The sequence below is a fragment of the Theropithecus gelada genome, chromosome 13 (genome assembly GCF_003255815.1).
Source record: "Theropithecus gelada isolate Dixy chromosome 13, Tgel_1.0, whole genome shotgun sequence".
Classification (NCBI taxonomy): Eukaryota; Metazoa; Chordata; class Mammalia; order Primates; family Cercopithecidae; genus Theropithecus; species Theropithecus gelada.
In genome coordinates, this window is record NC_037681.1 from 75,987,163 (window position 1) to 76,012,154 (window position 24,992).

The 24,992-nt window shown below is 42.8% G+C and overlaps 2 protein-coding genes across 6 annotated transcripts in view; one reads left to right on the plus strand and one right to left on the minus strand.

The window, feature by feature from the left end:
• Positions 1-11,802, minus strand: part of MTIF2 (mitochondrial translational initiation factor 2) — a 31,440-nt gene extending 19,638 nt beyond the window's left edge. The window contains exons 1-5 of one of the 5 annotated variants that reach the window (XM_025354848.1): positions 11,724-11,802; positions 11,205-11,294; positions 10,140-10,206; positions 7,309-7,534; positions 6,155-6,266 (exon numbers count right to left, since the gene is read on the minus strand). In XM_025354848.1, the coding sequence (XP_025210633.1) occupies positions 6,155-6,266; positions 7,309-7,527 (331 nt within the window). In that variant the 5' untranslated portion in view covers positions 7,528-7,534; positions 10,140-10,206; positions 11,205-11,294; positions 11,724-11,802. Of the gene's footprint in view, positions 1-6,154; positions 6,267-7,308; positions 7,535-8,966; positions 8,992-10,139; positions 10,360-11,204; positions 11,295-11,371 lie in introns of those variants that run through there. The other 4 variants (XM_025354846.1, XM_025354847.1, XM_025354849.1 and 1 more) reach the window with 4 other exon arrangements.
• A 10,252-nt stretch (positions 11,803-22,054) lies between these two features.
• On the plus strand, positions 22,055-24,272 carry LOC112604573 (putative prolyl-tRNA synthetase associated domain-containing protein 1). The gene is made up of 2 exons (XM_025353658.1): positions 22,055-22,278; positions 23,809-24,272. Exons 1-2 carry the CDS (start codon positions 22,195-22,197, stop codon positions 24,241-24,243), a joined length of 519 nt encoding a protein of 172 aa, XP_025209443.1. The 5' UTR covers positions 22,055-22,194; the 3' UTR covers positions 24,244-24,272.
• Positions 24,273-24,992: the final 720 nt, after the last annotated feature.

The following is a 24,992-nucleotide window of genomic DNA, read 5'->3' on the forward strand; positions in this document are numbered from 1 at the left end:
GTGGGCAGATCATGAGGTCAGGAGTTCAAGACCAGCCTGGCCAATATGGTGAAACCCCATTTCTACTGAAAATACAAAAATTAGCCAGGCATGGTGGTAGCGCCTGTAGTCCCAGCTACATAGGAAGTTGGGGCAGGAGAATTGCTTGAACCCGGGAGACAGATGTTGCAGTGAGCCAAGAATGTGCCACTGCACTCCAGCCTGGGTGACAGAGTGAGACTCCATCACAAAAAAAGAAACAAAAAAAACCAAAAAACTTTTTTTTGAGATAGGGTCTTGCACTGTCGTCCAGGCTAGGGTACAGTGGCACAATCCTAACTCACTGCTGTAGCCTCAAATTCCCAGGCTCAAGCAACCCTCCTGCCTCGGTCTCCATTGTAGCTGGAACCATAGGTGCCACCACCACATCCTACTAATTTTTTGTAGAGAAGGGGTCTTGCCATGTTGCCCAGGTTGGTTTTGAACTCCTGGTCAAGCAATTCTCCCACCTTGGCCTCCCAAAGTTCTGGAATTACAGGTGTTACTGCACCTAACCCAAAAACTCTTGAAATATAGGAAAAATATTTACCTATTCTCTTTTTCATTTTATTTAATGTGCTTTGTTTTAATCTCAGTCATGTTTCCCTGTGGATGATAAACAAATGTATCTGTGATGATAATGAAACAAGTAGTTTTATGTTCCAGACTTGTAGTCACCCTATAAAAATATATTTAAAGCCGGGCGTGGTGGCTCAAGCGTGTAATCCCAGCACTTTGGGAGGCCGAGGTGGGCAGATCACCTGAGATCAGGAGTTCGAAACCAGCCTGCCCAACATGGTGAAACCCCATCTCCATTAAAAATACAAAAAATTAGCTGGGCATGGTGGCACACACCTGTAATCCCAGCTGCTCCAGAGGTTAAAGCAGGAGACTCTCTTGAACCCAGGAGGCGGAGGTTGTAGTGAGCCAAGACTGAGCCACTGCGCTCCAGTCTGGGCAAGAGTGAGACTCCGTCTCAAGGAAAAAAAAAGGAAGAAAGCCATCCTCAGATAAGCAGAACATTATACTAAAAGAACATCCTATTCACTGGTGTGCTGGCAAATGTTTAATAACTATGCTGTCAAAAATAAACCTCTAATTTACAGCATTCCCCAATTTCCATGGTGCAAATATGCCCACCATGGTTGATTACAAGCTACCAACATAAAGTCACTGAATACAGAGTTGGGAAGAGATGCACAGTAGTAGACTACTATATAGTCTTTCTAACATACAGATATGATAGGCATAAATAACCTTGAGAACACAAATAATTGTAAAATGCAATAAAATAATTGGGAAGTGAAGAGTTGGTTTTGTTTGTTTGTTTGTTTGGGGTTTTTTGAGGCAGGGTCTCACTCTGTCGCCCTGGCTGGAATGCAGCGGCACAATCTCGGCTCACTGCAACCTCTGCCTCCCAGGCAATCCTCCCACCTCAGCCTCCTCAAAAGCAGGAACTAGAGGCTTGCGTCACCATACCCAGCTAATTTTTGTATTTCTTTTGTAAAGATGAGGCTTCACCATGTTGCCCAGGCTGATCTCAAACTCTTGGGCTCAAGCGATACGTTTGCCTCAGCCTCTGAAAGTGCTGGGATTATAGACATGAGCCACCACACCCAGCCAGTAAAAGAGTTTTTGAGTTTTTACTACCTTTATGACTTAATTTTTTAAAATGGTTGTGTTTAACAACCAATAATGCCAAGAAACCATTTCCTATTTATCTTTCTACCACATGCTTTCCCAAGGAAACACATTTTAAGAATGATACAACTCAAATTTACTATGTGAATATGCTCTCAGAGAACTGTAAAACTATTTCAAAACAAAAATTATTAGTTGGCTGGGCATGGTGGCTCACACCTGTAATCCCACCACTTTGGGAAGCTGAGGTGGGTGGATCAGCTGAGGTCAGGAGTTTGAGACCAGCCTGACCAACATGGTGAAACCCCATCTCTACTTAAAACACAAAAATTAGCAAGGAGGCTGGGCAGTGGCTCACGCCTGTAATCCCAGCACTTTGGGAGGCTAAGGTGGGCGGATCACCTGAGGTCAGGAGTTAGAGACCAGCGAGGCCAACATGCTGAAACCTCGTCTCTACTAAAAATACAGAAATTAGCCAGGCGTGGTGGCGCATGCCTGTAGTCCCAGCTACTTAGGAAGCTGAGGCAGGAGAATCGCTTGAACCTGGGAGATAGAAGTTGCAGTGAGCTGAGATCGTTACCACTGCACTCCAGACTGGGTGAGAGAGCAAGACTCCGTCTCAAAAAAAAAAACTTAGCCAGGCATGTTAGGCATCTGTAATCCCAGCTACTCGCGAGGCTGAGACAGGAGAATTGCTTGAACCTGAGAGGTGGAGGTTGCAGTGAGCCAAGATCACGCCATTGCACTCCAGCCTGCACAACAAGAGTGAAAGTGTTCAAAAAAATATATATATACAGGCCGGGCGCAGTGGCTCAAGCCTGTAATCCCAGCACTTTGGGAGGCCGAGGCGGGTGGATCACGAGGTCAGGAGATCGAGACTATCCTGGCTAACATGGTGAAACCCCGTCTCTACTAAAAATACAAAAAACTAGCAGGCCGTGGTGGCGGGCGCCTGTAGTCCCAGCTACTTGGGAGGCTGAGGCGGGAGAATGGCGTGAACCCGGGAGGCAGAGCTTGCAGTGAGCCGAAATCATGCCACTGCACTCCAGCCTGGGAGACACAGCGAGACTCCGTCTCAAAAAAAAAAAAAAATATATATATATATATATATATACACACACATATATATATGTACAATTCTATTTCTAATAATGCTAAAAATACCTAATACTCTAGTTTTCCAATACATTATATCGAACTTTTGGGAAGTAGCTTACATAGAGAGATAATCATTTCCCCTCTGTATTAAATGCATATGGTATTAACATACTATTTTATTTTTACCAAAGACTTAAATATTTACATGTAGAAAAGTATCCAACATATTGCAACATTAAATATTACATCAAGCTACTTAAATGACCCAGAAGAGGGAAAAAAAGTACTCATATCGCTAATATATATAGTAGTTAAAAAGAATCACCTCATGAAAACTATCTTTAATTCAGAAGAGATCTGAATATGAAATAAGCTTCAAACAGACACCCTTTATTTTCATCATAAACAATCAGTTTGGGGTTTAGAGTACTGCTCCATGAGACTAAATTTGTATTTTAATCATTCTATTTATTAGTCATACTAAAGAATTATGGTTATGGGTTCCTCTATGTGTATAGGGATAGGGGGGAATGTTTGAAAAAAAAAAAAAAAAGGAGTACTCATCTTTTAGAGATATATACTGAAGTACTAATGGATAAAATAAAATATCTGTTGTCACTGACTTATGCATACATTTAAGCTTTTTCCATTCTTTCTGCTACCATATTTGTCTGATAATTGCTAATAATAAAAAGTTTTGCCAGGCACAGTGGCTCATCCCTGTAATCCTAGCATTTGGAAGGCTAAGGTGTGCAGATCACTTGAGGTCAGGAGTTTGAGACCAGCCTGGCCCACATAATGAAACTCTGTCTCTACTAAAAATACAAATATTAGCTGGGTGTGGTGGCATATGCCTGTAATCCCAGCTACTTGGGAGGCTCAGGCACAAGAATCACTTGAACCGGGGAGTAAGAAGTTGCAGTGAGCCAAGATCCTGCCACTGGACTCCAGCCTGAGTGACACAGCAAGACTGTGCCTCAAAAAAAAGTTTTAAAAATCAAGCCTATCATCAATACTATTTATAAAACCACACCAATACAATTTTCTGTAGAAAAAATTCTGAATGATATAGCCATATTCATTTATTTTCATAGTTTTCTAGCTATAAAATGACTGAATAATCCATCTGCAAAATTATTAAAAATGCCAAACAGGCCGGGCACGGTGGCTCACGCCTGTAATCCCAGTACTTTGGGAAGCCGAGGAGGGTGGATCACCTGAGGTCGGAAGTTTAAGACCAGTCTGATCAACATACAGAAACTTCATCTCTACTACAAACACAAAATTAGTCAGGCGTGGTGGTGCATGCCTGTAATCTCAGCTACTCGGGAGGCTGAGACAGGAGAACTGCTTGAACCCAGGAGGCAGAGGTTGTGATGAGCCGAGATCGCGCCATTGCACTCTAGCCTGGCTAACAAGAGCGAAACTCTGTCTCAAAAAAAAAAAAAAAAGCCAAACAGTGTACTAACAATTTTGTACTCTTTGTAAGGATGTACATGCACAAAAAGTAACACGTTCAGGCAGGAAATACATTGAAGTTTAGCATTGCTGTGATTTACAAAATAATTCTTGAGAGATAATTTGGTTGATGAGTAACAGCATGTGCTCTGGAGCCATAATTCATAAGATCAAATATTCCCCATATTTCCAAGGTTCAAATCCTGCTTCTCCCACAACTAGCTGGAAAGAGTGGGTAATTATTTATCCTCTCTAAACCTCACTTTCCCAGCCTGTAAATAAGGATACCTAACTTTAGGGCATTGTGAGAAGAAGTACAAGAGTTAAAAAAGTACTGGTACATATTAATGGCTTAACATATATGAGTTACTATTAATTCTTTTTTTCCCCAAGAGTCTGTTACACTTTGTTACAATAACAGGGTATATTTCTCATATACTGAATTTTAATGTCACTTTATAATGAAAACTCAAATTTTGTTTCAAAAATCCTAAACTGGTAATAAGCACATCACAATGAAGGAATATAAAAATGGCAATAATATGCTCCATTTATAAATAAAAATAATATTATGACAAGTTGTAGTTATTATTATCAGTATATATATTTTTTGAAGACAGATTCTCACTCTGTCGCCCTGGCTGGAGTGCAGTGGTGCGATCTTGGCTCACTGCAAGCTCCGCCTCCTGGGTTCACGCCATTCTCCTGCCTCAGCCTCCCGAGTAGCTGGGACTACAGGCGCCTGCCACTATGCCTGGCTTATTTTTTTGGTATTTTTAGTAGAGACGGGGTTTCACTGTGTTAGCCAGGATGGTCTCAATCTCCTGACCTAGTGATCCGCCCACCTCAGCCTCCCAAAGTGCTGGGATTACAGGCGTGAGCCACCGTGCCTGGCTACTATCAGTATTTCTCATATTGTCAAAATGAGTGAAAAGGCTGGGCGTGGTAGTTCACGCCTATAATCCCATCACTTTGGGATGCCGAGGCTGGCGGATCACTTGAGGTCAGGAATTTGAGATCAGCCTGGCCAACACGGTGAAACGCTGTAACTACTAAAAATACAAAAATTAGCCAGGCGTGGTTGTGGGCACCTATAATCCCAGCTCCTCAGGAGGCTGAGGCAGTAGAATCACTTGAATCTGGGAGGCGGAGGTTGCAGCGAGCCAAGATTGTGCCACTGCACTCCATCCTGGGTGACAAGAGTGAAATTCTATCTCAAAAAATAATAATAATAATAATAATAATAATAATAAGTGAAAAAAAGGAAACCAGAAAATTATAGGGCCAGGCATGGTGGCTCATACCTATAATCCCAGCACTTTGGGAAGCTGAGGCAGAAGGATTACTTGTACCCAGGAGTTCAAGACCAGCCTAGACAACATAGTAAGACTCTGTCTCTACAAAAAATAAAAAATTAGCTGGGCATAGTGGCACATGCCTGTAGTCCCAGCTACTCAGGAGGCTGAGGCTGAAGGACTGTTTGAGCCCAGGAGGCCAAGGCTGCAGCAGTGAGCCATGATTGTGCCACTATACTGGACAAAGCAAGACCCTTTCTCAAAAAAAAAACTGAAAAAAAAAAAAAGGAAGAAGATATAGAAAATTATAGAAAAACAAAGAGAAAGTATATAAGTATAGACCCTCAGTCTAAAAACATTCTTTGGATTTATTCTAATAGCCCACAAAACTTCCAAGAAAGAAAACTTAATTCATACAAGAAAATCTTTTCCACTTTAATTAAAAGCAAAATCTTAGAGAACTACATTTGGCAGAGTCAAGAAACTAGGGATTATGACTTAAAATGAAGAATATTACGATGACTTAATATATTTTTTAAGTGCCAGTCTAGTTTTTGATCTTTAAATGCCTTAATCTCATTGCAAATAAAATGCCTGGTCTTCCAACATTCCCATATTTTGCTTTGTAAAAATATCTGACTCACCTGTGTTTTTTTCCATTGCCCTGGCCAGTTCCTCAACAGTCATTCCAATCCATACTTCTACCACCTTTTTAGATTTTGTTGAAGATAACTGAGATTTCCGTGGTCTTTCTTCCTATTAAAAAAATCAGAACATATAAACAAAAAGGAAGAAAAAACTTAAGTGACAATTTAGATTTATTCTGAAATATCTACCACAATCATAGCTACTATTTCTTTTTTTTGAGACAGAGTCTTGCTCTGTCATCCAGATCTCATCCGATCTCAGCTCACTACAACCTCCACCTCCTGGGTTCAAGCCATTCTCCTGCCTCAGCCTCCCCAGTAGCTGGGATTACCGGTGTGCACCACCATGCCCAACTAGTTTTTGTATTTTTTTTGTTTTTTGGTTTTTTTTTGAGATGGAGTCTCTCACTCTGTTGCCCAGGCTGGAGTGCATGGTGTGGTCTCGGCTCACTGCAACCTACAACTCTCAGGTTCAAGCGATTCTCCTGCCTCAGCCTCCTGAGTAGCTGGGACTACAGGCATGCGCCACCATGCCTGGCTAATTTTTGTATTTTTAGTAGAGACAGGGTTTCACCATGTTGGCCAGGCTGGTCTCAAACTCTTGACCTTGTGATCTGCTTACCTTGGCCTCCCGAAGTGCTAGGATTACAGGCGTGAGCCACCGTGTCTGACCATAGCTACTATTTCTACCAACAAACACTCCCATAAGTAGTTAAAACTTAGGCTAAAATTAAATTCCTACATCCTTAATTCACTGTTGTACACTGATTCCCAAGGAACCAAATTCATCAGCACCACACAATTAACCAGAACTTCCCTTTCTCACAAAGCGCTATTGCTTGGAATATAGCATTAAGTAATAAATATTCTGTAAATGATAAAATACTCAAAATGGATTTCTACTCATGGTTCTAGGCACTTTCATTTTAGATCAAATAATAAAATAACTTACAGAAATCTGTAACTATGCCGGGCGCGGTGGCTCATGCCTGTAATCCCAGCTACTCAGGAGGCTGAGGCAGGAGAATCACTTAAACCCAGGAGGCGTAGGTTGCAGTGAGCCGAGATCGCACCTGTGCACTCCAGCCTGGGTGACAGGTTGAGACTCCGTCTCAAAAAAAAAAAAAAAAAAAAAAGAAAACTGTAACTACCTTTTTTGTTACTAGAAACCTATACTGAGATAAAGCAGCCCCAATGAGCATTTCTGTTGGCCAGGGCCAGGCATACAGCTGAGCTGTCCACACAGGGTAAGCAGATGAAAACCCATGGCTCCACTGTCTTAATGCTCTTCTTTGACACAGACTGTGCAGTTGCCTATAAATAGTGTGAAATCGTAGCAAGTTCTCCAATTTCAATAGCTTCTGGTTCATGTTTCTCCTAGGAAAAAAAAAAGGTTTTAAAATAATATTCAAATCAAGTTAGCAAATATTAATTGGATATTTACTATATGCATAGCACTGGGCTACACTTAACTCACTAGACTTACAACAATGAGTAAAACTGGGTTCCTGCCCTGAAAAAACTCAGTCTCATCAAGAGATAGGATTCCATACCAAGTACTCTCTAGATACTAGCTATTATTATTACTGTTAATGTTACTACTATGATAGAATTGAAATACAATAACAACTTGTAAAAGGCTCTTTTTTCACTCTTGAAATATCAACTAACCAAATCACAACTAGAGTAATTTTTCTAAAGTGCAAATTTGAAATGATCACCTTTCTGTTAAACACCCTGAAACTTCTTTTTTGAAACTGGGTCTCACTATATTGTCCAAGCTGGAGGCTGGAATGCACTGATGTGGTCACAGCTCATTGCAGCCTCGACCTCCTAGGCTTAGGTGATCCTCTCACCTCAGCCTCCCTAATAGCTGGGACTAGAGGTGCCCACCACTATGCCCAGATAATTTTTTGTTTGTTTTTTTGGTAGAGATGGTGTTTCACCATGTTGTCTAGGCTGGTCTCAAACTCCTGGGATCCAGTGATCCACCCTGGTCTCCCAAAGTGCTGGGATTACAGGCATGAGCCACCATGCCCAGCCTTACTTTATTTCTTACACTCTTAGAGTCTCTACACTCCTACCTCTCAAGCTTTTGTTATTATAACCCACCTATAATCTCTGATGGCTTGTCATCTCATCTCTGAAACTTTGCACACACTTCATCTAGTTGGAACTATCTTTCAATTCTTAACACTTTTCCATCTTCCCATCTCACCCCCTAAAAAAAGATGCTTTATAGTAGGAAGAAGACACCCAATATTTATTGAATAATGCCTTTTGAGTTATTATTCTTAGAATGAAAGAAGAGGTTTTTGAGAGAAAACTGTAACAGAACTCATTAGTAATAGTTCTTTTCCTCCCAGTGGCCTCTACTGCCTCTGCTCTCAAGACTGCATTTCCATGGCTTTGCTTTTCAGTTTTTAGGGGCAGGAACGACAAAAACAATGTAAAAAGAACACGTTTTCCAGCCGGATATGGTGGCTCATACCTGTAATTCCAGCACTTTGGGAGGCCAACGTGGGCAGATCACCTGACATCAGGAGTTTGAGACTAGCCTGGCCAACGTGGTGAAACCTCGTCTCTAATAAAAATACATATAAAGCTATCTTGAACAAAATTATAAACTTTTACAAAGTTTTAAAATTTTTGGCCAGGCACAGTGGCTCATGCCTGTAATCTCAGCACTTTGGGAGACCAGGGTGGACCAGGGTGACCAAGGCAGGCAGGTCATTTGAGGTCAGGAGTTCGACACCAGGCTGACTGATATGGTGAAACCCCATCTCTATTAAAAATTCAAAAAAATTACCTGGGCGTGGTGGCACATGCCTGTAGTCCCAGCTACTCGGGAGGCTGAGGCAGGAGAATCGCTTGAACCTGGGAGACAGAGGTTGCAATGAGCCGAGATTGCACCACTGCACTCCAGCCTGGGAGACAGAGCGTGACTCTGCCTCAAAAAAAAATTTTTTTTTAATGATTTCTCTTATAATATGGCATTTCTACAGTATGCTTATATTTTATATTTATATACAACATACATATTATATAAATATATTTATATTTTCTACTAGATATTCTTTAAAATTGTTCACAAATGATAATAGTTATTTGATGTGACCAAAGAAATCACTCTGGACGGGTGATCTTTGCTAGATAACTAGACATTAAATGTTACATTTCTTTCTTTCTTTTTTTTTTTTGAGCTGGAGTCTCCCTCTGTTGCCCATGCTGGAGTTCAGTGGTGTGATCTCAGCCCACTGCAACCTCTGACTCCCGGGTTCAAGCGATTCTCCAGCCTTAGCCTCCCAAGTAGCTTCAACTACAGGTGTGCGCCACTGTGTCCAGCTAATTTTTGTATTTTTAGTGGACGCCAGGTTTTACCGTGTTGGCCAGGCTAGTCTCAAACTCCTGACCTCAGGTGATCCACCTGCCTCAGCCTCCCAAAATGCTGGGATTACAGGTGTGAGCCACCATGCCTAGCCTAAATGTTACATTTCAACCAATCTTCCCAAAGTGTATTTTATGGTTCTAACATAGTAAATTTATGGTTCTGACATGGTAAATAGAATATACTGAAATTTTTTTTTTTGAGATGAAGTTTTGCTCGTCGCCCAGTCTGGAGTGCAATGGCGCAATCTCGGCTCACTGCAACCTCCACCTCCTGGGTTCAAGGGATGCTCCTGCCTCAGCCTCCCAAGTAGCTGGGATTACAGGCGCCTGCCAGCACAGCCGGCTAATTTTTTTGTATTTTTAGTAGAGACAGGGTTTCACCATGTTGGTCAGGCTGGTCTTGAACTCCTGACCTCAGGTGATCCACCCACCTTGGCCTCCCAAAGTGCTGGGATTACAGGCGTGAGCCACCGCGCCTGGCCTATATTGAATACTTTTTAAAAGAAAGAAAATAAATGGTAACTGAAACAAGCACAGTATAGTGAAGAAATTATCTTATTGGGCAATAAAGGAAACTTAGCTGGACACTCACTCTGATAGTAAGTGTTATCTGGACTCAGCAAGTCACTTGTTTCCTATGGGCCTCATTTTCTGGATCTCTGTTAACAAATAAATAAATAAATAAGTGTTTGAATATCTGTCCTTCCTATTACAAGACTATGAGGGGAAAATGGGCTGATGTAAAGACTTTATCATCAGCTATTTTAAAACCGTATCACACGTTTCAGTATTGGCTTATAAGCGTTGAGGATTCATTGCTTATAAGTTAAAAATATTCACAAGTCATTAACTTGTTTACCTTCGGACAATTAAGAGGTTATGTATGTGTGTGTAATCGAGCAAGCATTGTACCTTAAAATGCTTACTCAAGTAAAGATCAAGGAAAAATCTGACTTAATGCCAACGAAATAAACACATTAAGATTTAGAAATTCAGGCCGGGCGTGGTGGCTCATGCCTGTAATCCTAGCACTTTGGGAGGCCGAGGCGGGCGGATCACCTGAGGTCATGAGTTCAAGAGCCTGGCCAATGTGGTGAAACCCCATCTCTACTAAAAGTACAAAAATTAGCCGGGCGTGGTGGTGGGCGCCTGTAATCTCAGCGACTTGGGAGACTGAGGCAGGAGAATTGCTTGAACCCAGGAGGCAGATTGCAGTGAGCCGAGATCGCGCCACTGCACTCTAGCCTGGGCGACAGAGCGAGACTCTGTCCAAAGGAAAAAAAAAAAAATTTGGAAATTCATTCAATAGTATTTACACACATTAAATACTTTTAAGAATGGCACATACTTACGGTTGTGCCCCTGGACCAAAAGTAGAGTGCTCGGGAAACACAGGATTCCTTGAGAAAATAATTTTTAAACGAGTATGAAACCAGATTTGAGAAGAGCACAGATTAAAGGAATGGGAGGAAGGACACTACAAGATATTAACCAAAGCACAGATATGTAATTGAGGCAGAAACTGGAAAGACATATTGGAGGCAATAACCCAAATGTCAAAACTGGAAGGAAATTTGTCACTTATTCCAAGCTCCTCATTTTACAGAAAAGGAAACGTAAATCCATAGGGGTCAAAAAGGCGTCTCCAGTGTCATACCGCTAGTTAATGGCAGTCAAGACTAGAACCCAGACGTTCTGACTCCCAGTAAGGTGGTGTTTGGTCACTAGGATATTCTTTTCAAGGAATCTGAAAAAAGTATGTTGCAAATACGTAGTTACGTTAGTGGAAATGTCTGAAAGTGAGCTGGAAGCTTTCGAACTTACCTGAAAGGTAAAAATAAATCACTGCAGAAAAATTACGAAACTGGGGTGGCTTCGCCTCAAATTGCAGCCCAGAAGGCCTTGGGCCCATGGGAGGCTGGGACTTGAGGACTTGTGCCCGCAGCCGCGCCCGAGGAGGGGAAGCCGGCCGGCGGCTTCCGAGAGAACAGAGCACATGCCTTCGTGAATGCTTAACGTGGGCTTACGCAGGGATTAAACGCATCTTGAAAAGCCTTCCGAACGCACAATGTTTATGAGTTCGCGTGATTTGTGCCACTGACACGTTAGGCGAAACAACACACACCACCCACACCGGACAACCCTGGTTAAGGGACCCTACCCACTTAACTCCTACCTACTGTCCCGGGCCCCTGGATTCTGAGCACGGGTGAGATCACCTTCCGCACCCGGAAGAATGGTCGGTAGGTCAGTCCGTCCCCGCTACGGTCCCCGCCGGGCTTCCGGTCCCGCTGGAAAAGGTTCTTTCCGGAATTCAGAAGAGTCGCTGTAGCCGCCCGGGGTGGGACTGTCTGCGGTGTCCGCAGCGGGCGTCCAGCCTGGGAGGCGCTCGTTCAACCTGTGGCTCCTCCCAGGGTCAGCCGCGCGTGGTGAATCGTTTCTGCAGGTGCCTTCCATTTCTTGTTTTCCTTTCCTTTCTTTCTCTCTTTCTGTCCCTCTCGTTTCTTTCCTTACTTCCTTCATTTCTTCCTTCCATTCTTTCCTCTTCCTTCCTTTCCGTTTTTCGCTTTTTTTTTTTTTTTTTAAGAAAACTGCCTTTATTCAGTTAGAAGTTGGAAAAATTAACTGATACAGGAAAAAAGTGTAATCAGCTGGAGAAAAAAGTGCCACCCATGAGAACTGATGGCTCCTCTGGGAGGGAATCTGGATACAATGAGGGTTTCTAGGAAGCAAATTACTTCTACTCTGGGGCTGTGTGGCCTCGGTGGTGCTTGCACTCGAGGAAACGTTAAATGGAGAACTGTGGGAGAAATGATACCTCCTTCAAAGTTACGTGTTCCTAACAAGAAGGAAAAAAGAAATGCAAGGAAACAGTGGCCGTAGAACCAGTTAGTACTGTGCGAACAGTACTTTCTCTTTTTTCGGAAGTCAGCTTGTATGTATGGCATTTGGAGTAATAGAGTCAGAGTGTCTGATTTCCTATCCCAGCTCATTTCTAGTGTGTGGCTGGGGATGTCTTGTCAACTGTCCATGTCCCAGTTTGTTCATCTACATTATAGTAATGACAGTAGCTAGTTCACAGGATTGTAATACGGTTTTTGTTTTGTTTTTGTTTCTTTTTGTTTTTGAGACGGAGTTTCTCTCGTTGCCCAAGCTGGAGTGCAATGGCGCGATCTCAGCTCACCGCAACCTCTGCCTCCTGCGTTCAAGCAATTGTCCTGCCTCAGCCTCCCGAGTAGCTGGGATTACAGGCATGCGCCACCACGTCTGGCTAATTTTGTGTTTTTAGTAAATACGGAGTTTCTCCATGTTGGTCAGGCTGGTCTCGAACTCCATATCTCAGGTGATCCGCCCACATCGGCCTCCCAAAGTGCTGGGATTACAGGCGTGAGCCCCCGCTCCCAGACTGTTTTTTGTTTTTTTGAGACAGTCTCACTGTGTCGCCCAACCTGGAGCTCAATGGCGCGATCTCGGCTTATTGCAACCAACCTCCGCCTCCTGGGTTCAAGTGATTCTCCCCCCTCAGCCTCTTGCTTGGCTGAGATTACAGGCGCACACCACCACACCCTGCTAATTCACCATGTTGGCCAGGCTGGTCTGGAACTCCTGGCCTCAGGTGACTGCCCACCTCAGCCTCCTAAAGTGCTGGGATTACAGGCATGAGCTGCTGCGCTCGGCTGTAATAAGTTTTTAATGGGTTGATAAACTGTTGATAACTAGTGCCTGATTCATAGTAAGTGTTTGCTGTTATGGTTATTACAGCCTGCCCCCAGAGCTTTCCCTCACCTTGCTTGGACATTATGTCTTTCAGCTGGTCCTTTTGACCACAACCATCACCACCTCTCAAATATAAATATTGTTTTATTATCTGTGTCTTTTGGTAAAAGGAATTTAAGAAGAAAACAAAATCAATCAATTAATCTTTGTCTTTAAGATCTACCACTCCCCTAGGTAATTGGTATTGTACAGAAGTTCATTACTCAAAAGCATACTTGCCATCATCTTACCTCCTAACTCATGCCCCCACCCCAACCTACCACCCTCTTTTTTTCCCCCACCTTCCCAATGCCTACTACAAAGGTGTGCAATCAGTGTTACTGAATGATTTAATGCAAACTTCTCTCCTGGACATTTTTTTTTTTCTTTTTTTGAGATAGGATCTCACTCTGTGGCACAGGTTGAATGGCACAATCTCAGCCCACTGCAACCTCCGCCTCCCACGTTCAAGCGATTCTCCTGCCTCAGCTTCCAGGTAGCTGGGATTACAGGTGTCTGCCACCATGCCCGGCTAATTTTTTTGTATTTTTAGTACAATTGGCCTGCCCAGTTTTGAACTCCTGACCTCAAGTGATCCGCCCGCCTCGGACTCCCAAAGTGCTAGAATTCCAGGTGTGAGCCACTGCACTGGGCCTGGAAATTTTTTTTAACTGAACCTAACAACACTTGAAAACTATTGAAGTTTATTCCAATCGCTATCATTTTACCTACCGCTGTCAGATATCTACTGAAGTTTAATTTCTGTGAGAAGTAATTCTTTGCTGTCTTACTTGCCTTGCAAGGCAGTTGAGAAACAACCAGAAATCAGTTGGTAAACCATCAAAGTAGTTGCCAGGTCATTTTTCCACAATATTAAGGTGAAAATAACCATCTATGCCTCTATGTTCCTTTAATGTTCTAATCATTAAGATTTTCTAATCATGCTAGTGCAGAAAATTAAAGCAATATACCAAAATATAGAAAGTGGCAAAAAAAAAAAAAAGAGACAGAGAGAGAATAAAAACAGTTCAAGGAACAGAGAAGCCAACCTGAAAGAGCTCCCAATGGCCAAAGCTGGAAATATTTGAGCAGCAAAATAACAGTACTAGATTATAACCAAAAGTATCAACTAAGTATACATATGTTCATACTAATATAAATAAATAATATAATAAATACATAAATAGAGAAGGAACAAATCTTCCTTACAGAAGATGCCAACTTTTATATATATATATGCATATATATAAAACCTTCACTAGGAAGTGAAGATTAATTCCTCTCCACCTTAGTGTGGGCTGGACTTACTAACTTGCTTCCAAAGAATACAGTATGGAGGCCAGGCGCAGTGGCTCACGCCTGTAATCCTAGCACTTTGGGAGGCTGAGGCGGATGGATCACGAGGTCAGGAGTTCGAGACCAGCCTGACCAACATGGTGAACCGCTGTCTCTCCTAAAAATTAGCCAGGCATGGTGGCATGCACCTGTAATCCCAGCTACTCAGGAGGCTGAGGCAGGAGAATCGCTTGAACCCAGGAGGTGGAGGTTGCGGTGAGCCGAGTGCCACTGCACTGTAGCCTGGGCGACAAAGCAAGACTCCGTCTCAGAAGAAAAAAAAAAAAGAACACAGTATGGAAAGGGGAAATTAATAACTTTACAGTGGAGAAACTTGGCAGACAATGCATTGACCAAGTGATCAAGGTGAACATCACCTGCAATGTCTTGTTAATATCATGGACACCCCCACACGAAATGATGTGATGAGGACACTTTACCCCTGTAATAAATATCCTTTTCAAAAACCCACAACCCTACTCTAATCATGGGGAGAGCATCAGAGAAACCGAATTAAAGAGCCTTCTACAAAATACCTGACCAGTACTCTTCAAAGCTGTCAAGGTTAGGAAAAGCAAGAAAGGACTCAGAAACTGTTACAGATCAGAAGAGACTAAGGAGACATAACAACTCAATGCAATATGGTATCCTGGATAGAATCCTGTAACAGAAAAGCACATTAGTGGGAAAACTGGTAAAATCTGAATAATGTCTGCAGTTTAGTTAACAGTAATACCTCAATGTTAATTTCTTAATTCTCACAAGTGTATCATGGTTAATGTAAGATGTTAACAAAATTGGGTAAAGGGCACATGGGAACTCTCCACTATCTCAGCAACTTTTCTGCAATCTAAAATTATTCTAAAATTAAAAGGTTGATTGCTGGGTGCAGTGCCTCACGCCTGTAATCCCAACACTTTGGAAGGCTAAGGCAGGTGGATCACCTGAGGTCAGGAGTTCAAGACCAGCCTGGCCAACACGGTGAAACCCCGTCTCTACTAAAAATACAAAAATTAGCCAGGTGCGGTGGCTGCCTGTAATCCCAGCCACTCGGAAGGCTGAGGCAGAATTGCTTGAACCCACGAGGCAGAGGTTGCAGTGAGCCGAGATTGTGCCACTGCCCTCCAGCCTGGGCAATAGGGCAAGACTTTGCCTCAAATAATTATAATAATAATAAATATATATATATATGCATACAATCTTATATAAATGGGATTCATACAGTAAATGCTGCCTTTTGCCTTTTCAACAATATATAATGGAAATTGGCCAGGTGCAGTGGCTCATGCCTATAATCCCAGCACTTTGGGAGGCCAAGGCAGAAGGATCACTTGAAGCCAGGAGTTCAAGACTAGCCTGGCCAAAATGGCGAAACCCTGTCTCTACTAAAAATAAAATTAGCTGGGTATAGTGGTGTGTACCTGTAGTCCCAGCTACTTGGGAGGCTGAGGTGAGAGGATTGTGTGGGAGGCTGAGGTTGCAGTGAGCCGAGATCACGCCACTGCAATCCAGCCTGGGTGACAGAGGGAGACCCTGTCTCACAAAACAAAACAAAACAACCAAAAAAATGTGTAAACTGTGTAACTTTGCAGATTATTGGTATTCTAAGGAATACATGAAACAATTATGCATATATGTGTGTATATATATGTGCATATATGTGCATATATATATGTGTGTGTGTATGTGTGTGTGTGTATATATATACACACACATATGCCGAGAAAGAGAAATACACTTATCATAGCCTTATTTGTAATTATATTGAAAATTTGGAAATGACTAACATTTAGGTCATTGGACATTGGATATTTCCAAATTTGGAGTTGGATATGTAAATGGAATATTATATAGCCATTATAAGTAATAAAGTAGATCTGTTGACATGGACTCTTAGATGAAAACAGAAAAGCAGATTATAAAATGTATAATTCTGTCTTGATTAGAAAAATTAGAAATAAATAGCATTACCAGCCTGAGCAACATAGGGAGACCCCCATCTCTACAAAAACTAAAAATATACAAAATTAGTTGAGTGCAGTGGTGTGTGCCTATAGTCCCATATACTTGGAAGGCTGAGGTGGGAGAATTGCTTGAGCCCAGGAGGTCAAGGCTGCAGTAAGCTATGATCACACCACTGCATTCCAGCCTGGGCATCACAGAGCAAGACCTTGTCTCAAAACAAAACAAAACAAAACACTCTTTTAGAAATAAACAGCATTAGAGTATGTACATTATGTGTGCAATGTGAATATTTTTATACACCTGTGATTTAAATTTTTGTATCTTCATATGTGGTCTAATTTTTTTAACTATATATATGTTGTTAACTTGTCTTTATTTTTAAAGTGTAATATTAAAACATTTATTTTAAAAAATAGGGGGCTGGGCGCAATGACTCACACCTGTAATCCCAACACTTTGGGAGACTGAGGCGGGTGGATCACGAGGTCAGGAGATCAAGATCATCCTGGCTAACACGGTGAAATCCCGTCTCTACTAAAAATACAAAAATTAGCTAGGTGGCGCAATGGCAGGCGCCTGTAATCCCGGCTACTCAGGAGGCTGAGGCAGGAGAATCACTTGAACCCAGGAGGCAGAGGTTGCAGTGAGCCCAGATTGCATTACTGCACTACAGCCTGAGCAACAGAGTGAGACTCCGTCTCAAAAAAAAAAAAAAAAAAAAATGCATGCAACTTGTTAGAAAAGACACTTATTTTATGTTTGGTAAAAATACTGAATATGAGTTTGTTTTTAATTGAACTGGCCCTTTTTGTTCTTAAAGCCAACTCATTCCAAAATATATTTATTGACATTTACTCAAATCAGCATTTACCATCAGTAGGTAAATCCATCCAGCAGGGATAGAGGAATAATATGTGATTTCTGATCTCAACTTAATATTTTTATTAAAATTTATGCAAATATATTTCACTTGCAAGTTAATTAAAGCATTAAAATCACAGGAAATTTCTCTTGGCCAGTAAGACTAGGACAGAAATTCCAATGTAGTTCCCACAAACCTAATCCAGTCGAACCAGTCACTGAAATCCACAACTTAAAATATCCGTAGTCCATACATGCAAAGCAGGAAACATATCTCTGTTTTAGTACTTTTGTGTGGAAGTCAGTTTTCTTGGGTTGCTATGAGAACCACCTGCAGACCCTGTAATAATATTGAATATATGGCCAGGTGCAGTGGCTCACGCCTGTAATCCCAGCACTTTGGGAGGCCAAGGCGGGTGGATCACCTGAGGTCAGGAGTTTGAGACCAGCCTCACTAACATGGTGAAACCCCATCTCTACTAAATACAAAAATTAGCCAGGCGTGGTGGCGGGCACCTGTAATTCCAGCTACTTGGAAGGCTGAGGTGGGAGAATCACTTGAACCAGTGAGGTGGAGGTTGCTGTGAGCTGAGATTGCATCACTGCACTCCAGCCTGGGTGACAAGACTCCATCTCAAAACAAAAACAAAAAATGAAAAACAAATGAAAAAACCCCTGAATATATGACTCTATTCATTGATTTAGTGGTCTAGGTAGACCCAGAAAATTAAGTGTGATTTAAAGAACAACTCAGGGCAGGTCTTGCTCACCTGACCTCCTTCTGCACGCTTCCTGAATTGCAGTAATTGTGGCTCTCAGGAGTTACACATTGGGAGTTTATAGCACAGCCTGGGGCTCAGCTGTGTCTTCTGTAAACAGTGCTTGTCCAAGGTAAAGCTTCCTTATAACCACAGAATTTTAAATGGGTGTTTTAAAGTCAATGGAAAAGAAAAAAAAATGCTCCTTCTCTGCTTAACCCAGTTGTCGTCTACTGTGTAGGTTTTGTTCACATTGTGTGAAACTAGTGTTTTCCCAGGCAGGCAAGCAATGTGTTTACCTATTTTATGGTTTAATTAGAAGGAAACTGGGGCCGGGTGCGGTGGCTCACGCCTGTAATCCCAGCACTTTGGGAGGCTGAGGCGGGCGGATCATGAGGTCAGGGGTCTAGACCATCCTGGCTAACACGGTGAAACCCCATCTCTACTAAATAATATAAAAAATTTGCCGGGCGTGGTGGCGGGCGCCTGTAGTCTCAGCTACTTGGGAGGCTTAGGCAGGAGAATGGCGTGAACCCAGGAGGCGGAGCTTGTAGTGAGCTGAGATTGTGCCACTGCACTCCAGCCTGGGTGACAGAGTGAGACTCCATCTCAAAAAAAGAAGGAAATTATATTATGTATGACCAGTTAACTAGTTACTGCCTTTTTTTTTTTTTTTTGAGACAGGTTTCACTTTTTCCTCCCTTTCTTCTTTCCTTTCCTCCTTCCTTCCTTCCTTCCCTCCCTTTTTCCTTTTTTTTTCTTTCTTTCCTTTTTATTTTTTGACAGCGTCTCCATCTGTCGCCCAGGATGGAGTGTAGTGGTGTGATCTCGGCTCACTGCAACCTCTGCCTCCCTGGTTCAAGCGATTCTCCTGCCTCAGCCTCCCGAGAAGAGGGACTATGGGTATGCGCCACCACGCCCAGCTATTTTTTGTATTTTTAATGGAGACAAGAGTTCACCATGTTGGCCAGGCGGGTCTCAAACTCCTGACCTCAGGTGATTCGCCTGAGGTGGCGTGAACCCGGGAGGTGGAGCTTGCAGTGAGCCGAGATCGCCCTACTGCATTCCAGCCTGGGTGGCAGAGAGAGACTGCATCTAAAAAAAAAAAAAAAAGAAAAGAAAAGAAAAGAAAATTTGTCTATTAAATTTGAAAATTAAAAATATATATTCTGCAAATTTGGGCAAAAATATAGTAAAGTAGATTAATTCATACATTGCTAATTATACATTAGAATAATTTTTGGAAAGCAATTTAGAACATCATGATTCATTAACAACAAGGATGTCCACCATATGGAAATGGTTAAGAAAATTATTAGATTGGTGCAAAAATAATCGCGGTTTTTGCCGTTGAAAGTAATGGCTAATATCAGCAGGGCTCGGTGGCTCTGGGCACTTTGGGAGGCCGAGGTGGGCGGATCACTTGAGGTAAGGAGTTCAAGACCAGCCTGGCCAACATGGTGAAACCCCATCTCTACTAAAAATAGAAAAATTAGCCAGGCATGGTGGTGTGCGCCTGTAATCCCAGATACTTGGGAAGCTGAGGCAGGAGAATCGCTTGAATCTGGGAGGCAGAGGTTGCAGTGAGTGGAGATCATGCCACTGTACTCCAGCCTGGGTGACAGAGAGCAACCCTGTCTCAAAACAAAAACAAAACATAATAGCTAATATGATCCAGCTACACAATATATATTAAAGAAAGACACTGTGGCAACAGAGGAAAATGCTTATAAGTAATAAAAAGGCAGGACACAAAATTTAATATGTAGGAAGCTTCAACTATCTGAAAAAATCATTATGTATAGCCAAAATAGCAAGAATAAAGGAAACAAGACTGGAAAGATTGCCACCAAAATGGCAATAACATTGCATGAACACCATGAAAGTCTGAGTGATCTTTCCCCACTTTCCTGTTTTCTAAATCCTCTGTAATGTGATACATCGCTTTTGTTGTTGATCTGAATTTAGTAGACCATGGGAAGTGTGGCCTGTTGATTCTATAATCAGAGATCACAGAATTAGATGGAGTTTTTGAAGGGAAACCATGATTTAATCATTAAAGAGGTAGGTTAAACTGAGATATTTAAATATTGTGCTATCCAAGGCCAATTTTGGGTGAAACTGTGAGGTTGACTTTGAATTCCTCCTCTTTTGTAGCTTCCTCCAGGGCTGCGGGTAAGGACTAAGACATTTTACTGTGTCTTAAGAGGGTTCCTTCTCCCCCCGTTCAGTTTGCACCCCAGAAATGACCCATTCACACTAAGGTTAAATGTCCCTAGGTATATCTACGTGTTATCTGGGATTTGAGCCTTAATCTAAATTCATAAATGAACTCCTAAGGTGGAATTCCAGGACTCACACATGTGGGGAGTGTGTCCCAGGATAGCTGTATTTGAAATGCTTGTTCCCCGCTGCCATAAAGAAACAGCACTTGAACATTAATTTATTTAGTAAGGCTATTTTTACTTCCTGCAGAAAGGGTACACTCACCAGCAGTTTTGCCAGAAGAGTACACCCAGCAAAGGCGACAGCGTCATTTATAACCTGACACATCCACTCTACTGGTGTGTCCAGTTTCCATTGGCTGGAACGGGAGGTCACATTCTGTATTTGCCCCAATTGGCTAGCAACTTAGAACTTTTTAAAAGAGGCAAAGGTAGAGGAGAACAAAGGAAGGAGGAAGTAACTTATGGAATGCTGAGAAAGATAAGAACACTTTTAAATAGGGAAGAGGAATACGCTATGACCTAATGCTTGCTTGGACCAATATAAGCATGCCAGGGCAAATATTTAGGCTAAATTGTGGAAGTTAAGAACTTAAAGCACATTGATTTCTTTATTACGGCTAGCAGATATTTAAAAATGTTAGCACGGGTCTTTGAATAAATTTTGCATCTAAGATAAGTTACTATTTATTCCTAAGGAAAGTCTTTGAAGAGGAACTGCTACTTTACTTTTTATAGCTGAAAACACCAAGATAGCTTAAAACTACCTGGAGGTAGTCAAACTACCTTGGAAAAAGGTGAGTCATAGTGGCACAGTCAATTATTCTTAGATCAATAATAAGAACTGTCAGAAAGGGTAAAATGTAAAATTATAATTTACAATAAAAGTTGAAAAGCCTTAGAACAATGTGGATCTGGGCCCCCTCTACACTCCCTAATCTGGGAGTTACTATGTGGGTGTGATTGACTAATGATTATTTATTTTTAGAGACAGGGTCTCATGTTGCCTAGGCAGGTCTCAAACTATGGGCTCTGAGCGATCCACCTGCCTCAGCCTCCCAAAGTGTTGGGATTACAGACGTCAGCCACCGTGCACTGCCTACCTGCGGTTTAAACAATAAAAGCGGCCGGAAGCGGTGGTTCAGGCCTGTAACCCCAACACTTTGGGAGGTTGGAGGATCGCTTGAGCCCAGGAGTTCGTGACCAACCTGGACAACAAGGCGAGACCCTGTCCCTACAAAAAGTACAAAAATTAGACGGGCGTAGTTGCTGGCGCCAGTAATCCCAGCTACTTGGGAGGCTGAGGCGGGAGAATCACTTGAGCCCGGCAGGCGGAGGTTGCAGTGAGTCGCGATCGCGCCACTGCACTCCAGCCTGGGTGACAAAGCGAGGCTGCGTCCCGAAAAACAAAAAAACCCCCAAAACTCCCAGACCCTCAACAGAAGATACGGCGATCTGGGAAACCTGAAGTGGAATCAGGGAGGGCTGTGAGATCGCAGGCCCCGCCGCAGCAAGGCGCCTGATGAGAGCTCCCGCAGGCCTTCGCAAGCCGGTGCCCTCAGCGGACGATGTTCAGGGACCAGCGGGCGAGGCGCTCGGACAGGGCGGACCCGCCTCCAGCAGGCACCAGCACCACGCTGGCGGCATCGGCCGGGATCCCTCCTGGCAGTTCCGCCTCAGGCTCCGGTCTGCGCAGCCGCGGGAAGCAGTGCCCAGTTTTTCCGCCCATCGCCACGACAGCGACTGCATGGCGGGCGCACAGTTGCGGGCGGCCCTGGAGCAGCGGCTCGGTGCCCTGGCCATCCACACCGAAGTCGTGGAGCACCCTGAGGTGAGACCCCTAAAAGTGACCGCCGAGACAGGCCCAGCGGGGTGGGCTGTGCTGCACGTCCGTCGGGCTAAGATCAGGTGTCTCAAGGTCAATGTACCGTGAGAACGTCGCTCCTGGAATATTTCCCCGGTCTCAAAATACGAAGGTAACCCTGCAGGGACAGCAGAGGACTTACGTCTTGGGACCATGAGGTTACTGCAAGGAAATCTTTCCTCTTGGGAGTGATTTGCTTACATTCCGTGTTAAGAACTAGCACAACATACGGAGGACTGTGCATCTTAAATCGGTCTGGGGTGTTGGGTCAGTCTGTCCACTTTTTGTGTAGATAAAATAAGCAAGTGGTTAACACTGTGTTCAGTAGGTACGACGTATCGGGCACCATACATAGAGCAGGACACTGAGGTTCAGAGTGATATTTTTCTACCGTGGTCAGGGTTGATCACGAAGCATGCAGCATGGCAGAAACCACAACCCCTAAAAGTGCTTACCAAAACTGACAGGCCTGTATTTTCATAAATTGTAACATTTGTTGTGTTTTGATAGGAAATCTTCCTTGCATTTATTTATTTATTTGTGACGGAATCTCTCTCTGGCCCAGGCTGGAGTGCAGTGGCACGATCTCGGCTCACTGCAACCTCTGCTTCCTGGGTTCAAGTGTTTCTTCTGCCTTAGCCTCCGAATAGCTGGGACTACAAGCGTGCTGGCTAATTTTTGCATTTTTAGTAGATACGGGGTTTCACCATGTTGGCCTGGCTGGTCTCGAACTCCTGACCTCAGGTGATTCTCCCACCTGGGCTTCCCAAAGAGCTAGGATTACAGGCGTGAGCCACCGCACCTGCCCGGCCACTTGCAGATATTTCACAGAACGAATGTGTAACTTGAGTGGTGCAAGGACATGAAGTTTACCCAAGGCTTAACAGTTAATAATGGCTAAATATGGTGATCTTCAAAGAGTAGAGAAATATAACGTTAGTATTCCTCACCTTCACAAATACAACATCAAAACCGTAATCATTTTGTCTGACTTTCCTCCCTCCCATATAGTCCTATATTCTCCCCCTTCTTTATGTGTGCGTATGCCAGCTTTTCTGATGTTGTTAGTCTGGGTTCTTATTGCCTCCCCACTCACCTTCTTTGTGGTTACATATTTGTAGAATGGAGGTTGTCACATGGTCTGGACATAAGGGAATGCTAAGGAATAGGAGTCTAGAACTGCTGTAAACTTTCTGTACCGAAAGCTTAAATTCAGAAATAACAAAATGCTGCTGAGGAGGACTTGGCCAGTACACTGGAATAGAAAATTGACCAAAGAAACTGCCTGAGGTCCTGAGATGAGGAAATGAGATGGCATGGGCTTATAAGTAATTATTTGGTAATGGGGTGAAGATGGGTCTCTAACAGTGAAATTCAGGGCGATGAGCACTCCCTAACCTTGCTGTTTTCACCCAGCAAGGAAAATAGGTATAAATGTGTGCATATGTAAACATGCATATTACTTTATTTTAAAACTTATTATGTGATATTTTATAGGTGTTTACAGTTGAAGAAATGATGCCTCATATCCAACATTTGAAAGGAGCACATAGTAAGAACCTATTTCTTAAAGACAAAAAGAAAAAGAATTATTGGCTGGTGACAGTTCTTCATGATAGACAAATTAATTTAAATGAGCTTGCCAAACAGTTAGGTGTTGGGAGTGGAAATCTGCGATTTGCTGATGAAACAGCCATGCTAGAAAAACTAAAAGTTGGTCAAGGCTGCGCCACACCCTTGGCACTTTTCTGTGATGATGGAGATGTGAAGTTTGTTCTGGATTCTGCTATTCTCGAAGGTGGACATGAAAAGGTGTACTTTCATCCAATGACCAATGCTGCAACCATGGGATTGAGCCCTAAAGACTTTCTCACATTTGTGAAGACGACAGGACATGATCCCATAATACTAAATTTTGATAAAAACAACTAAATGGGCCAATGTTTAGAATAAATTTCTTTCTGAAAGCTGTTTTTCTTATTTGTAATTTATAAAAAGCATTGAAAGCGTAAGAATAGTTGGTACACTTAGTTTGGTGACTATCTAAACCACTTCAGGAGGAATATAGTATTTCATCTTAAAAGAGCTTTTTTTTTTTTTTTTTTTTTTTTTGGGGAGAAGTTTCGCTTTTGTCCCCCCGGCTGGAGTGCAGTGGTGTGGTGTGATCTTGGCTCCCTGCAACCTCTGCCTCCCGGGTTCAAGCGATTCTGCTGCCCCAGCCTCCGAAGTAGCTGGGATTACAGGCGCACACCACCACTCCCAGCTAATTTTGTAATTTTAGTAGAGATGGGGTTTCACCATGTTGGCCAGGCTGGTTTCAAACTCCTAACTTCAGATGATCCACCTGCCTCGGCCTCCCAAAGTGCTGGGATTACAGGCGTGAGCCACTGTGACTGGCCCTATAAAAGAGCTCTTTTTAAAAAGATGTATGGAGGTACTTTTAGTCAGCTCCGAGATACGGTTTTCAATCTCCCATGATAACTACTTACTACAGGAATGCCTCCAACAAAAACACTTCTAAGATTAACTAGCTTACATCTTTAGGGTGCTTATTGTACTTGAAAAAAACACGTTGTAAAACAGTATGTATAAAAGTATGATAGTGTGCATAATACAGGGAAAAAATCAAAAGGAATATAGGAATTATTGTTGAGGCCAGGTGTGGTGGCTCCCACCTGTAA

Bases quoted from the DNA above. Each gene is read 5' to 3' on its own strand.
- LOC112604573 (XM_025353658.1), top strand. From the start codon at position 22,195: ATGGCGGGCGCACAGTTGCGGGCGGCCCTGGAGCAGCGGCTCGGTGCC. The intron at 22,279-23,808 runs GTGAGACCCCTA...GATATTTTATAG, and splicing joins AAGTCGTGGAGCACCCTGAG to GTGTTTACAGTTGAAGAAAT.